Source organism: Tarenaya hassleriana, unplaced genomic scaffold, assembly GCF_000463585.1.
Source record: "Tarenaya hassleriana unplaced genomic scaffold, ASM46358v1 Cleome1, whole genome shotgun sequence".
Taxonomy (NCBI): Eukaryota; Viridiplantae; Streptophyta; class Magnoliopsida; order Brassicales; family Cleomaceae; genus Tarenaya; species Tarenaya hassleriana.
This window is the reverse complement of record NW_010960187.1, coordinates 8,093,917-8,109,573: the sequence shown is the minus strand read 5'-3', so window position 1 is coordinate 8,109,573 and position 15,657 is coordinate 8,093,917. Positions and strand designations below refer to the sequence as shown.

The following is a 15,657-nucleotide window of genomic DNA, read 5'->3' as shown; positions in this document are numbered from 1 at the left end:
TAATGAAAACGAGTCAAGAGACTCACCTGGTTACCGGTTTCGAAACGAGTCTTGGCCGCGTCAGCTCTCTGAGATTTCGGATCCCGAATCTTCGCCGCCGACAGTACCATAGACCTCAGATCTTCTTCTTTCGAGTCCCGATCTACCTCCGATCTTGCGCCTTGCACACTCAGTAGAGAGTTAGAACGCTCAGAAAGACTCGACTCGAAAATGAAACCGGAAACCCTAACTTACCTCGCCTGACCGGCGATGCTCCCTGGATCGTAACCGGGGCTCTGATACCACTTTGTGAAGTCGGTATCAGAATCCTCACGGCCACTCCGACACTCGTACGTGCTCGAATCGAAACGACACCGGAGTTTTAACGAGTTCGGTTACCGAGCAAGCTCGGGCCTACATCTCGGCCGGACGGTGCCGGCGAATCCACTAGAGACGAAAGAAACACCGGAAAAAACCAAGAACGGACGGAGCTCCACAAATCGGAGACTCATCCGAAACCAAAGACATCCGAGAAAACAACCGAGGAGTACACGAGACCTTACCGACGCTTACCTACCTCGCCGTTGGCGAGTCGCCGCCGATCTGGGCTTCGCCGTAGCCGGGAAGCACCTCCGTCATCGGGATCCTTCTCTTTCGCCTCTCCGTTCGCCTTTTGGTTTTCCTCTCGCTCGAACATGCCTCGAGCCACGTGCCTCCCACATCGATAACACACCCGCATTAGGGTTACATTAACCCTTAGTCCAGAACGCTGCGTTTCGGCCAAATGGGCCATGTTCCTTTTTCCGCCAAACGGGCCGCTGGGCCGAGCAGGCCCAACATGTTGGTTTAGTTTAGTTGGTTAGGGGTTTGTGTAAAGGGTTTGGTTTCTCCGATTGTATTTAAGACACTATGTTTTCATTTTGACGAATACGCGACAGAAAATTACCAAAACTTCTCTCTAATATGGCATGAATGGATTAGCTCAACAGATTATCTCAAAACATCCCAACGATATGTATATCTTAAAATTTGATGATAAGACATATACAGTTGAAAATGAAATGATACGGAAAATTCCAAACACGAATTACACGCGCATTAAGGAAAAAAATGAAATAATAATAATAAGAATAATAATAATAATAATAATAATAATAATAATAATAGTAGTGTTTCATTTAAGGTAAACGTACGGGAAAGATATGTGAATCTTTGGTGTCGGCAGAACTATACACCTACATGTAATGCGATTGCTATAGGAAAAAATGGTGGGTCGTTTAGATTCTATATGAACGAACCAATTAACCTTTATCAATTAAAAAATATTAACTAACATAAATAACAAAATTTTATTTTTTTTCTCACACATGCAAAATAAATTCAGAAAATTCACATGAAAGACGTTAACAAATATAAAAGCTGTAGAGTTTATCATGTAATATTCTAGATATCAAGATGTAAATAGATATATTTTTTACATATATAAGCGGGTATCCATAATTTTTTGTTGTGTCAAAATTAGATATCATTATTATTCAATATATAAAATTAATCTGATATATATTTACAGTTTTGTCTATTAAAAAATTAAATATATATATAATGATATCTACTCGTAATATCGATTAGGTTCTATAACTCTATATCAGATCACAAATTAATCCTAACTACAAAATAGTAAGAATAATATATAATCAAAGTTGATTAAAATGTTGATCAATTTAATTATTAAAAATATATACTAAACATTAATATTGTTATAATTTTACATAACAAGATAAAACGAAAATCTTACACGAATATCACATGGAAAATTGCCAAGAAAGTGTTCCAGACACCAAAAGTAAAATCGTCGGGCCGGGCAGCGGAATCGGTCAGTGTTCATAAAATGCAACACACATTTCACGTTTTTGGGTATTCCCTCGCCGCCAACCATAGTGTTCTGCCTTTTTTGACTATTCCAATTTTATATCATTATTCCTAGTGTTCAATCAAGTTGGCATTTGACAACATCAGTGACGAACACAATTGTGTTTCTATGCTCTATCCATTGTATTTTCGTTAGTTAATTTTTTCCATAATCCGAGAATTCATCGAATCTTTTAGTTAACTACATCTTCTAGAGGATTGGAGAAGTCTAAATGAATAATCCTCCCTGTTGAAATAGGAAAATAAATGTGTGATCGAAGGAAATATTGATTTTAAGATATGATTAGAAATAGTAATGGACATAATATTATATCAAATATTGTGTATCGATCTTATTTATTTCTATTTTCTTTTTATTTCATCGGATAGTTTTCCTATAAATATGTGAGTCATTTTCATTGTAATGTAACCAAAAGAAAAAGACATGTAGCAATAAAAGTAATTCTGTTCTTTTCTATTTGTCTTATTTTATTTTTCTACATGGTATCAGAGCCTGGTTCGATCTGCTCTATATCTTTTTTTCAATCTCTTCTTTTATTTAGTTTTGGATATTCATATATCCAAATCGTTCAAAGAAGAGTAAAAACCCAAAATCAAACGAGGTGCTATGACAAAAAGAAGTCAAACCTAAAAACTCTAAGATCAAGCGATGTGCTATGACAAAAAGAGTTAAAGGTAGAACTTCAAAGTCAAGCGAAGTGATTTGAAAATGGGTAATACTCTCTAAAAGAACTAAATTTGGTGTTTATGAATTTTTCAAAAAACAATGAAAATATCTATGGGTTTTTATCGCATTATCTTTTCAAGATTGATTTTTTGCATTCTTTCAAAATCAATCTTGAGGGAGAATGTTGAAATAGGAAAATGAATATGTGATTGAAGGAAATATTGATTTTAAGATATGATTAGAAATAGTAATGGACATAATATTATATCAAATATTGTGTATCGATCTTATTTATTTCTATTTCCTTTTTATTTCATCGGATAGTTTTCCTATAAATATGTGAGTCATTTTCATTGTAATGTAATCAGAAGAAGAAGAGATGTAGCAATAAAAGTAATTCTGTTCTTTTCTATTTGTCTTTTTTTATTTCCGCAATTTATTTTTCTACACTCCCCACACTTGAATTTGAACCCGAACGAAACTTCACTCTCTTTTATGTTTTTTTATGTCAGACCAATCACTTCTTGAAAAGATTCTGTACTAGACTATTTCTCGATTTTTTTTTATAGAAATGTGATTAGAATATGAATACAAATGTCAAATCAAAAAATTATATGTTATCTTAGCCTTTGAAACTAATCGTACCATTTTATTATATTGACAATTTTCAAAAACTTATCAGTATATGTTTTTGTATATTCTCTTGCCACTCTAGACCAGCTAAACTTGTATTCATTCATTATTGCAAGGACAAAACATTATAATTTCATTCCCTTGTAATTTGGGAATAGAAAGAGCTTAACATAAGCTCCGATTTTTTATATTAGTATAATTTTATTTGAGATGGATTTTTTTCCGGTATGAAAAGTTATTTTTTTATGATATTAAAAGTTCTTATAAAATCAACTTGTACTATATATATATGTATATATATATATATAAACGCATTCGATGATCAATGAAAACAACAAATATTTTTTTATTGGTTATATCTTTTAGAAGGATGATATATATAACGAAAACAAGTTGCGTGGATCATTTGTCTCTCCTAAAAACTCGAATGGATATTATAATATCACTGATTGTGACCCAATCCAATTTTATTATAATCCTATCCCAAAAAAAAAAAAAACTCGCCATTTGAATAGGCCTAAACGAGAAAAGCTTTGATAAGATTTATTTATGTTTGTGTGTTGTGAATCTGTGGTGGAAGCAAAGATTCAGGAACCAGCCGCTGCCAAAACATCCTTATGTAATTTATTTTCACCCTTAATAAATTTATCACGAAATGTTTGTACTTTATAATTTATTTTCATTCCATTCATCTACCGTTTTATTATTTGCATTCGTCTCAAAATTAAATCCATTTTCAAATTTGTAGGGTCATTAAAGTGTATGATTCTATATACTATTCGATCATATTTTTATAGATATTTTAGTTATATGATAAAGTAATATCGGAGACAGAAAAAACAAGACCGCGCATTCCCATTGGGCATGAAAAAATGAACTTATATTAAGAATTTTTTTTTTTAAAAAAAAATGTATCATCATAGGACAAGTGGTCCTACGCAGAAGCACCATTTCCACTATATAAACGCTACTCACCTTCTCTACAAATTTATAAAAAAAAATAAAAAAAAAAATCATCAAAACCATAGAATTAAGTGTATCTCCAAAGATGTTGTGTAACAACGCTCACATACCAACAAAACCAGCCACAGCCCCCCGCCGAGAAAATCCACCGGCTTGCCGTGTAGCGGTTAACGGCCGCCGTGAAATCGGTGGGTGGGTTTGTTCTCCGACAAGAACCGATGTAGACGAGTTACGGTTTCTTGAAAAAGGCAAGTTCGGTAATTTCGGTGGGAAATTTGTCGGGGAGTTACTCATACCTTGTCTCACCCAACTTGAAGATGAATTCAATTTGGTCTTGCATGATCAAGAATTTCAGGTTGGCTTCTTTTTATTTCTTTATTTAAGAAAAATATTGGCACTTCATTCGTTTCTTTTTCTAATTTTAATACATCATGAGAGACTATAATCATGCAAAAATAAATAAATAATTTGACAAAAAAAAAATAAATAAATAAATAACGGTAAACTTGTGTTCAAATTATTCAGATAAGTGATTTTTAATTTCTAGGATTTTTCGGAAATCCAAAATAATATTTTTTTTGTTAAACGCAAACCTTGATTATTCTTCTTCTTTTTATTTTGTGGTCACAATCCTTCATAAAAAAAAAACACATGACCGGTAACGACGTCAGTTGTAGCACGTCAGACCACCAATTGATTATTCGGATACGAAAAATATATAAGACAATTTTTATGGAGCATAATATAATTGTTGCGGATAAGAATATTTGGTTTATATTGGTTTGTGAAATCTGAAACACGTCGATCCACCAAGAGAAGTGATTTCTTAATCAAAGAGAAATTTACGATGAAGGCCTAAAATGTATTTGTGTTTACCAAATTGAATACATTTTTTTAAAAATTAGGAGGAGCTTTCGATAGCGTTAAGGGACTACGTAGGGAGAGAAACGCCTCTTTACTTCGCGGAACGCTTGTCCCAGCACTACCGGAATCCGGTGACCGGAGAAGGGCCGGAGATTTACTTGAAGAGGGAGGATCTCAGCCACTGCGGGGCCCACAAGATCAACAACGCCATCGCTCAGGCCATGCTCGCACGGCGTCTTGGCCGCAGCCGAGTGGTCACGGCCACCGGCGCCGGACAACACGGCGTCGCCACGGGAGACGTACACCAACAATAACAGATAAAATCAACACATGTTATAGCGACATTGTATCATTTTATGCATCTTTTTTCCATGTTCATCCGTTGTAAAATTTGGATATCTGCTGAAAATTTGTATAATATTCCACGGCGGCCGCCTGCGCCAAGCTCTCTCTGGAGTGTACCGTTTTCATGGGATCTACCGACATGGTGAAACAACGGTCTAACGTTGTTTCCATGAATCTGTTGGGTGCTCAGGTATTTCCAAATATATTATGATATATTATATTTATATTATAAAAACTTTAAAATAACTAGTTGGATCATTTATATTATAAAAACATATACATATATTTCTTGATAAGAACACAATGTTCGGCACAAATGATACACATGTAGGTGGAACCGGTAGAAGGATCTTTCAAAGAGGCAAGCTCAGAGGCGATCCGAGGTTGGATGGGAGACCTAGAAACCTCGTACTACTTGCCGGGCACGGTCGTGGGTCCACACCCATGCCCGGTAATGGTTCGAGAATTCCAATCCGTGATCGGTAAAGAGACGAGAAAACAGGCGGAGGAAAGGTGGGGAGGTAAGCCTGAAGTGTTGGTGGCTTGTGTCGGGAGTGGCTCTAATGCTTTGGGTTTGTTCCACGAGTTCGTCGGGGATAACGACGTGAGGCTCGTGGGAGTTGAAGCCGCCGGTCTCGGATTAGATTCCGGCAAACATGCGGCGACGTTAGCCGCCGGAGATGTTGGGGTGTATCATGGTTCGATGAGTTATTTGCTGCAAGATGGAGAAGGACAGATACTGAGGCCCCATTCAATCGGAGTAGGGTGAGTGCTAGGGTTCCTCTTTTTTTATGTGTAGGAAAATTATATTTTAAAAGAAAAGAACCGAAATACTTTAAAATGATATCAATCGATTGACTAATTAGTCCATAGTTTTTTTTTTTGGTATTTTATAAAATATGAACAAAAAAGGATGCACCATAGCAAAAATAATTAAAACATATACACAGAATTTTTAGATCCATATAATTAAACCCAAGGAGTAATTAATTGGAAATTATGGACCATATAATTCCCAATCAATTACATCAAGATCTAAATAAAACAAAAAAAATCTATATATTTTATATCATTTTTTTTCTGGAAAAAACACATATTATGAGTTTTATGTTTATTTTTTTTATTTGTATCGTTTGCGTATTAATCACGCCGATCCGACTAGAGTCCACATTTGGTTCGAAGGTTTTGGGTTCGGATTTAGGTCTGTCCAATTTTTTTCGGGCCTATATAACTAACCCAAAACCATACACTATATATTCCTGACTCGGATCGGATTGGGCCGGACCGGATCAATCTGCATAATTTTCTTTATAAATGTTATTTTAAAAAAAAATATCGGGCTTTCGATCGGTATGAAATCCGATTTGAGTCTGGTCCAAAAGTCCAATTTTTTTGTATTGAAAAACTTAGATCCATAGCTGGCTAATTTTTCGATTGGGCCAAGCTGGAGTTTGGGCCTCAGATCTAAATTGGCTCATCTAATTTTTTCCTTGGTACATATTATAAACCAAACTAATAGTAGAGTAATCAAGCTAAACCGGTTTAGGGGAAAAGAAAAATAACAAAAATCCCTTATTATCCAAAACAAGATTGTCTATACACTCACAAGCCTAGAACTTCATCTTAACATAAACTCAAAATACCGAAAAGGACGGCTGAAATCGATTGTCATTGCGGTTATGTAAACCGGTTATCGATTATACCACTAAGGTCCAAACACCTGAAATCAGAGAAAAATTTGACATTTAATTTCAGGTTAGAGTATCCAGGAGTCGGCCCAGAGATAAGCTTTCTGAAAGACACCGGACGAGCCGAGTTCTACACAGCCACCGACCAAGAAGCCATCGAAGGTACGTATGTAGAACCCTACCCAAAAAAAAATTCATAATCTCTTATATTTTCATCTGATATTAAATATATTCACTCGCACACATAAATGTAATTAGGGTTTCATATATGTGCTCGCAATGCAAATTTTAATAAATAAAAATGTGAAATAAAATGATTTCAAACGTTTTTCGCAGCGTGCATAAGATTATCGAGATTGGAGGGGATAATCCCGGCGCTGGAGGCATCCCACGCGCTGGCGTTTCTGGACAAACTTTGTCCGACGCTACGTCATAAGACCAAAGTGGTCGTGAATTGCAGCGGTCGCGGCGACAAAGATCTCGACACCATGTTCGAAAGAGCCATTTCGTTGCCCTCTTAGGTTTCTCTCTGAGCGAAAAGATTAATTATTAATATCTCAATTTGAAATTCCTTTTTCGTTGCGGGGCTTTAAAAGTGACGTCCTCAAGAGTTATATATTGTAAAACTGTGGATGAAACAGAGGGTTTCTATTCAAACGGAGTATTTATATGTACTCGACCTCGACCGTTGTACGAAATCGTAATACAAATGCTTTTGCCCTCTCTACAGCCCTTTTTTTGGTTAAGGGACAGTGGTCATCAAAATAATCAACGCTGAAGTGATTTATGCCAAAAAATAATATTATATGATAAATTATATCCCAACCGTCCAAATTTATGAATTTTATTGACCAATCTGCATGTATCAACCCACACGGATATGTTAATAATTTCGATCTCAGATCCAATGAAGCGTGTGTGACATGTGATGTGAACAAACCTGAATTCAACGGTTAAAATTTGACACTGCAAGAAAACATAAATGCAATATGTATTGGGGGTGGATTACTTTGAACTTTAAAAAAAAAATTCAGACTTTGCAAAGTCCCTATCAACATAAATAAAGAAAAATACTAGAATTTTGTTGGAGCGTCAATGATGCAAATTGCCTTGCATCGCCTTCATGTTCAGGAACATTTTCTCGAAGAAGGGAATGAAGAGGAAATCGGCTAGCGGGATGAACTACTATGCTTGCTTGTCGATGTTATTGTTGAGGTATACTGGATTTTGAAGAATATTACGAGATATTTCGTATAATGGAGATCTTATCAAATCCGGAAAATATATATTTAGAAATATTTATTCAATGTAAGACTCTCATCTATTTATAAGTTATTTTGATTATCAATAAAAGAGATCATTCCGTAAATTTCTACACGGTATCAGACTATCAGTTCTTTTAGTTCTTTTCTAATTTATTGTTCCTTTTATAAAAAATAAAAAATGCTGGTTGATAATGGGAGTGAAGATGTAGATGATGATATACCGATCTAGTGATAATATCATTTCGAGTTTTTTTTATTAAGAATAAGAGTCATTTTTTTACATTTTTTCTCATAATCCCACACGTTTCAAAAGATTATTCTATAACCGCAAATCATCTTACTCTTGCAAAAATTTGTTGTCACTAAACGCTTTCGCGTAGTTGCTTTTTAATCTCGGATGAATTAGAGTTATTCCCAAGACTTCTTTTTCGCACCGCGTTGTCGTCTTTTTTTGTTATCATTGAAGGATTCTTTTTACTTGTTGCCAAATTTGCAGGTAGTGTTCATTTGATTTTTTTTCAGTTATATCTTCTATTGACATAAATTCCGAGGTGATGTGGTTCAAGCGACATGTGTTTGATCATTTTTTCTGTAATTTTAGCGTTTCGTGATCTGCACAGACCAACTTGAAAGGAATATTGAGATATACCGGATCTTGAAGAATATTACGAAATATATCGTATAATGGAGATCATCTTATCAAATCTAGAAAATATATATTTAAAAATATTTATTATTATATTTATTTTACTTATATTGAACTCTTATCTATTTATATGTTATTTTGACTATTAATAAAACAACAGATCATTCCGCAAATTTCTACCGTTATCTCTTTTGATCCTCACTCCTTTCGCCATTGCCGTGGAAGGTCCTCAAACGTGGGCTGCTGGCTGGCGAAATATAATCTCCCAAATCGATCCACTTTCAAGATTCTTGACATGTTATATTTATAGGTGGTGCCTTTGTGTGTAATTCTGGTGATGTGATTACACGTGGGTTATGGCTCAAAGTGTATTCTATCACTTGTACATACAACCAAGTTACTTACATGTCCCTAGACCAGATTTCGCCATTGACGTTTAGCATCGGTAACACGATGAAGCGAATCTCGGTTATCGTTTCCTCTATGCCCATGTCTTCTACACCCCGGGCTAACCTGTTAACGCCCTTGGAGCCACCATTGCAATTCTCGAAACTTTCCTCTATTCACTGGTAGCAAAACTACTATTGAGTAACGTTTTCTCGCTCATGATCTCAAGAAAAGTTAAAACTTTTCATCATTTTGATCGTTTACAACTAATAGAAACAACGTCTAAACATGCGAAACAGTGAGGCAGATTTTCGGGTTTTGATGCTAATAAGAAGATGAAAAAACATAATAGAATGGAGAATGGAGAAGAGAAGCAGTGAGATGATCTATTGTAAAGTTGGAGCTTGAGAGACTCTCAAAAAGATGAATGGATCTTAACATATCATAGTTATATATATATATATAACACATGAACTGCTAATTTAGGTTAATGCTATCTATGCTCTCTTTTTTTCCTTCCTTTAAGGTTTGGTTTTGGTGGTCGTAGCGAATAAGAGTTTGTGGTATGATGCCAATTCGTATATATACGGTTTTGTAGCTAAATTACTTTAGTTTTTTTTTTTTTGAGAATAAATTACTTTAGTTTTTTTACATAACAATAATAATATGACAAATTTGAATTGATTATTTCCAACCCGGTTCGAGTCGTCATTTGGGGAGGGCCATTGGCTTCCAGGTGCTACGGGAGGAGATGTAAAAAAAAAAAATGAATTGATTACATGATGCGAAGAAGATGGTTGCAAGAGAGCGCGTCGGTTTGTTCCAAATAAAGCAACGAAGATCAGAAACCCTAACATGGGCAAAAAGAAGTTGAGATAAGGACTCTGCTCCTCCCCTAAATTCTTCTGTCATTGCCAGATTTCCCAGAAAGTTTGCATCTTTCTTTCGGATTTCATTTGCCCATAGGATTTGGATCAGAAGGGTACGGAAAAGATTCGGTCTTTCCTCTGGATCGCATTCTTCCCTGGAGATTTCGGATCGAAGGGTTCTGTCCGAAAATGAAGCTTTGCCCTTGTTTCAATCCACAACTAGGCTCTAGCTCACGCAGAGATTCGTTTGATCAATGCCTGAAGGCGAATTCAGGCAAAAGGCATAGACTTGCCTCTCTCTTTGCGGCTCTCTCCTGTAGAAAAGGTGCATATACACCATTGTTACACATCTTCTGTCTTTGAATGTTGGACCTTTAAGTCTGTTTCTGTTTGGATATCAATGTCCTTACTGTGCATATTCTCTGCATTCTATTCAGCTCTCTGGTTTCATAATCGTTTCCTTGATGTTCTCTCTGTTTTTCCTTTTGTTATTTGAAGAACCCTCGAACTGATGATGATGACGCATCTTGTCTGAACACACACTATGTATCTTCTTGTCTGAATTCTTCCCCACTCTGCAACTCTGTTTCCTGTATTTATCTTCTGCTATTTCTTTTTCAGTTTCTTTTGATCGGAATCTGATAACTGTTTCAAAGGATTTTGCTTTGCATCAAACACATCAACTCTTTAGGTTTCGTCTCAAAGTTGAGGTCTTTTCACTGGTTTAGTTCTGCAAAAATCAGGAAGCGTCAGAGAGAAGTATATAACAGAGGAAATAAAGAAGTTTGGGAACCCGAAGAACGGCGGTCGCCTCTTCAAATTCAAGGAACTGATTGCCATCACTGACAACTTCAGCACGGATTGTATGGTCGGAGAAGGCGGCTTCGGGAGAGTCTATAGAGGATTCCTCAACAGCGTTGATCAGGTCTCCTCTTCTCCCTCGATCCCCACCATATCCATACACCCATATGGATATATTGGTATATGTGTGTGTATATAAGTTCGTATGATGGAAGATTTTAAGTTTGGTTCCATGCTCATTTTCATGTGAAAGTAGATGGTTGCTGTGAAGAGGCTCGATCGAAACGGGCTTCAAGGAACGAGAGAATTCTTTGCAGAAGTGATGGTTCTAAGCTTGGCTCAGCATGGAAACCTTGTCAAGCTCATCGGATACTGCATAGAAGATGACCAGAGGGTCCTTGTCTACGAGTTCATGCCTAATGGATCTTTGGAAGACCATCTCTTCGGTATGTAATCGTAATGTAACATAACCCGAAATCATGAATCGAAACTACGTGTTCTGAGTCGAATCCTCACTCTATTTTCGGGATGTTTCTTAGAGTTGCCTGAAGGCAAGCCATGTCTAGATTGGTTCACAAGGATGAGAATAGTTCACGGGGCGGCGAAAGGGCTCGAGTATTTGCACAACCGTGTGGATCCTCCCGTGATATACCGTGACTTCAAAGCCGGGAACATACTGTTAGACAAGGATTTCAACCCGAAGCTGTCGGATTTCGGGCTTGCAAGGTTAGGACCGACGGGAGATAAAGATCACGTCTCGACCAGAGTCATGGGGACATATGGATACTGTGCTCCTGAGTACGCAATGACCGGTCAGCTCACGACAAAATCCGACGTCTACAGCTTCGGAGTCGTGCTTCTCGAGGTCATCTCCGGGAAAAGGGCGATAGACACAGAGAGGCCGACCGAAGAGCAGAACTTGATCTCATGGGTAAAAAACAGTAAACAATCTCGTGTCTTTTCGTGTTCTTGAGAGGAAGAAACAGAGATTTAAGGGATGGGTTTTTGCAGGCGGAGCCATTGCTGAAAGACAGGAGGATGTTTACGTTGATCGCGGATCCGTTGCTTGGAGGGAATTATCCGAGAAAGGGACTGTACCAAGCTCTCGCCATTGCAGTCATGTGTCTGCAGGAAGAAGCTGACACTCGGCCTCTAATGGCGGATGTTGTCACAGCTCTTGAGTTCCTCGCAACAAAACCTAAAGAAAGAGATAACATCGCTGCTGCTGCTGCTACTACTACTACCAAGACAGTATCTGAAGCCTGAGAAAACATTTTAGGGTTAGGAATCGATATCTATGGGATAGAAAGGAAAAAAAAAAAAGAATTTAATGTTATGAATGTGGTGCACAAAAAAAACGTAATGGGATCTGCTTTGCATGGTGTTCATTCCAGACGCTGTTTTTTTTTTTTTTTTTCAAATGTGTATTTTGTAAATTTTCAAATTCAGCAATAATTATCATATTTTGTACATTTTTTTGTATATGCATATTTTGTTTTGTTGGGTAAACCTTTTTTTTTTCACTAATGCAAAGTCGTTAGTTATGAGCCGTCGATGGTTTATCGATAGTCGTTGAATTGGACGGCTTAGATTTATCCACGTGGAAATAATTTTTCTCAAAAAAAAGTAAGAACCGTAAGGATCGGGATTTTGAACCCGACGTGAATCGAACACGCAACCTTCTGATCTGGAGTCAGACGCGCTACCATTGCGCCACGGATCCTTTGAAAAATTTACAGAAATAAAAACAATATGACTTAAAACTTTACAAATGTCTATTTATGACGCCTCTCGCTATTATCCTTGCATTGTGGCCTGTTTTTGTCCTTCCGTTCGGCATTTCTAGGGTTTTCAGAGTTCTCTCCTATCTCCTTCTCCGATTATGATGCAGCAGCCACCACCTGGAGGCATGGTTCCGCCACCATCGACGGTCGGTTCGCTACCGCCAGCGCAGCCACAGTACGGTTACCAGCAGCCTTCTCCTTACGGGATGACTCCGCCGCCGTACAGCCAATCGGCGGGGGCTGCTCCGACTCAGATGTGGAGCCAGCAGATCCCGATCGCCGGGGTTCCTGGGCAAGCGGTTGAACCCGCAAGCGCCGACGAGATCCGGACTCTCTGGATCGGGGATTTGCAGTACTGGATGGACGAGAACTTTCTCTTTAACTGCTTCGCTCATACTGGAGAGGTAAATAGCGTGATTTATGTTGCGTCTGATGATGAAATACTTCTTAATACTTCTTTCAATTGAAGGAGATTTGGGCTGATTTGATGTGTTGGAAAGATAGGATTTTTAAGTATGAGACATTAATCTCTTATGCTTGAGAATCTTTTGTGGCTGGTAACAATGTGTTAGTGATCCTCTTGTCTTGTTGTTGGAATGTAAGTTAATGTTGTTTAGCATTGCAGGTGTCTTCTGTAAAAGTCATCCGTAACAAGCAAACTCAGCAGATTGAAGGGTATGGATTCCTTGAGTTTGTTTCGCGTGCTGCTGCTGAACGGGTTCTACAGACATACAACGGTACCCCTATCCCAAGCTTTCCCGACCAGCTCTTTAGATTGAATTGGGCCAGCTCGGGAGAGAAACGGGATGATTCGCCTGATTTCACAATTTTTGTGGGTGATTTGGCTGCCGATGTCACCGATTATATTCTACTAGAGACATTCAGAGCCCGTTATCCTTCAGTTAAGGGTGGTAAGGTTGTCATCGACAGAGTTACTGGACGGACAAAGGGATATGGTTTTGTTAGGTTTGGAGATGAAAGTGAACAGTTACGTGCTATGACCGAAATGAACGGTGTTCTGTGTTCGACTAGGCCTATGAGGATTGGACCAGCAGCCAGCAAAAAAGGTGTGTCTGGTCAAAAAGGTATGTATTGCCTTGAAGATGTGATACATTGTACCTGCTGCTGAAATCTTGTGTTCCCATTCTTTGTTCATATTTTGTGTTTGCTGTATTTTAGAGAATCATACATTTTCTCTCTGTGGCTTAGTTTGTCTGCAGTTAGTATGAGTTATACTGCATTATGGGCGGTATGGTCGAGTTCATTTCTCTTAGTTTCTTCCATTAGTCAAGGTCTTCAGGGTTTAGCAATTAGCAGAAGTTTCCGAAGCCAGATCGTGTATTTTAACATTTGGGCGCAGTAAATTCTGTTGAAATACGTAAAAATCTTATAGCGTCCTTGTTGTATCCTGTTTGTTTTAAAGCAGGGAGTCAAGAGGCTCTATATCATCTTGGGGCCTGGAACTGATTTCAGCTGAAATGGTTACCCCCTTAATGAATGCCCATCCTTAGGTCAGTTTTAAAGTTCACGTGTTGTCCTTTATCAGTCCTTCTGTGGCTTTGGTCCTGCTATCATTCCCCATTATCTTTCACTTCAGCTTTCCTTCAAGTTCTCAGCCAGTTATATATTTAAATCTTACATCTTTACTTTCATGGACAGTTATTTAATTACTTCTTTTGTATTCACTTTGTCCTATCTTTTATATCTTATTTTATTTGGTTACATTGGTACATCAATTTCCTCCCTACTACTGGTTCAGTTCGAGATCCTAGAAGTTTTCCTGGGTTTTTGTTCATTGATTGTACGTGACCCTCACAATAGACAGCCTGGTTAGATGTAGCGGCCTTCTTCGAGTGGTCAAAGAAACAGCTTCTTTTTCCCATATGGGTCTTAGATTAGTATTCCTCGTCCGTATAGGCATTGTTGTAAATTTGTTTCATATTTTCTAGTCTAGGTCGTGCTTTTTATACTTTATTGAAGATCTTAAAGGTAAAAAGTTCAACGATCATGGACTTGTTATGGAAAGGCACATCATACTAGTACATGCATTATTTGCATTTGTTTGACATTTTTCAGGTAATTCTTTTATTAATGAGGTTCCAAAAAGGTCTCTTTGAAATTGTCAATTATGGTGTTGCGTGTATATACTTGCCCCGCTCCTTGATCAGTTCTTTCACTTGACATGAGAGCTTCTGATGTTAAATGCAGATTCCTACCAGAGTGGCCAAGGGATTCCAACTGATAACGATCCAACTAATACAACTGTGGGTGCTTCTATTTATTGTGTGCCCCAGTCTTACTTTTTAATGGACGTTACCTGACTCGTTAAAAGTTTTTGTGCAGGTTTTTGTGGGTGGGTTAGATCCTAGTGTAACTGATGATCATCTGAGGAAGGTTTTTGGTCAATATGGCGAGATAGTGCATGTGAAGATACCAGCTGGGAAGCGCTGTGGGTTCGTTCAATTTTCTGAGAAGTAAGTCTGCTGCTAATTATGCCATACTATGCATATATAGGTATGGGGATCATCTAAGATATTTTGTGTGTGTGATTCCATTCCACAGAAGCTGTGCAGAGGAAGCATTGAGAATGCTTAATGGACTCCAATTGGGTGGACAAAGTGTTAGGCTTTCATGGGGCCGCAGTCCTACTTCCAAACAGGTACATCATTGTGCAATAGGGGGGGGTGTTAGCTACATCCACAGTATCCTATGGTTTAACATTAAGGATTTTACATCTTGCAGTTTCTAAAATGCTCTACTTCCCGAACCGAGTTGACAGTATCGAAATGTAGGGTTATTATGGCTTTTAGGCTGACCTTTTTTTGGGGGGAAAAGCA

General features: G+C 37.7%; 3 protein-coding genes and 1 non-coding gene across 5 annotated transcripts in view; 3 read left to right on the top strand and 1 right to left on the bottom strand.

Moving 5' to 3' along the window:
- Positions 1–4,241: 4,241 nt before the first annotated feature.
- Positions 4,242–7,797, top strand: LOC104818871 (tryptophan synthase beta chain 1). Its single transcript, XM_010548659.2, has 6 exons — positions 4,242–4,526; positions 5,077–5,323; positions 5,458–5,570; positions 5,712–6,145; positions 7,136–7,230; positions 7,405–7,797. Exons 1-6 carry the CDS (start codon positions 4,257–4,259, stop codon positions 7,587–7,589), a joined length of 1,344 nt encoding a protein of 447 aa, XP_010546961.1. The 5' UTR covers positions 4,242–4,256; the 3' UTR covers positions 7,590–7,797.
- A 2,300-nt stretch (positions 7,798–10,097) lies between these two features.
- Positions 10,098–12,481, top strand: LOC104818857 (serine/threonine-protein kinase CDL1-like). Of its 2 annotated transcripts, none has more exons than XM_010548647.1 (5): positions 10,098–10,560; positions 10,979–11,160; positions 11,293–11,482; positions 11,576–11,967; positions 12,048–12,481. In XM_010548647.1, exons 1-5 carry the CDS (start codon positions 10,425–10,427, stop codon positions 12,300–12,302), a joined length of 1,155 nt encoding a protein of 384 aa, XP_010546949.1. In that variant the 5' UTR covers positions 10,098–10,424; the 3' UTR covers positions 12,303–12,481. The 2 variants fall into 2 exon arrangements, with proteins under 2 accessions (XP_010546949.1, XP_010546942.1); XM_010548640.1 differs by having other exon boundaries at positions 10,964–11,160.
- A 206-nt stretch (positions 12,482–12,687) lies between these two features.
- Positions 12,688–12,759, bottom strand: TRNAW-CCA. Its single transcript has one exon. It is a non-coding gene; the product is annotated as a tRNA-Trp (tRNA).
- Positions 12,760–12,849: 90 nt separating this feature from the next.
- Positions 12,850–15,657, top strand: part of LOC104818849 (polyadenylate-binding protein RBP45B) — a 3,526-nt gene continuing 718 nt past the window's right edge. The window contains exons 1-5 of the mRNA XM_010548627.1: positions 12,850–13,224; positions 13,446–13,905; positions 15,029–15,084; positions 15,164–15,294; positions 15,383–15,479. Of these exons, the coding sequence (XP_010546929.1) occupies positions 12,919–13,224; positions 13,446–13,905; positions 15,029–15,084; positions 15,164–15,294; positions 15,383–15,479 (1,050 nt within the window). The 5' untranslated portion in view covers positions 12,850–12,918. The remainder of the gene's footprint in view (positions 13,225–13,445; positions 13,906–15,028; positions 15,085–15,163; positions 15,295–15,382; positions 15,480–15,657) is intronic.

What these genes read in the sequence shown, in the direction of transcription:
- LOC104818857 (XM_010548640.1), top strand. Translation starts at nt 10,425, where the DNA reads ATGAAGCTTTGCCCTTGTTTCAATCCACAACTAGGCTCTAGCTCACGC. An exon ending in GGCTCTCTCCTGTAGAAAAG is followed by an intron (nt 10,561 to 10,963) that starts GTGCATATACAC and finishes TCACTGGTTTAG; the next exon opens with TTCTGCAAAAATCAGGAAGC. An exon ending in TTTGGAAGACCATCTCTTCG is followed by an intron (nt 11,483 to 11,575) that starts GTATGTAATCGT and finishes GATGTTTCTTAG; the next exon opens with AGTTGCCTGAAGGCAAGCCA.
- LOC104818871 (XM_010548659.2), top strand. Translation starts at nt 4,257, where the DNA reads ATGTTGTGTAACAACGCTCACATACCAACAAAACCAGCCACAGCCCCC. An exon ending in CGCCGGACAACACGGCGTCG is followed by an intron (nt 5,324 to 5,457) that starts CCACGGGAGACG and finishes TTGTATAATATT; the next exon opens with CCACGGCGGCCGCCTGCGCC. An exon ending in CGACCAAGAAGCCATCGAAG is followed by an intron (nt 7,231 to 7,404) that starts GTACGTATGTAG and finishes CGTTTTTCGCAG; the next exon opens with CGTGCATAAGATTATCGAGA.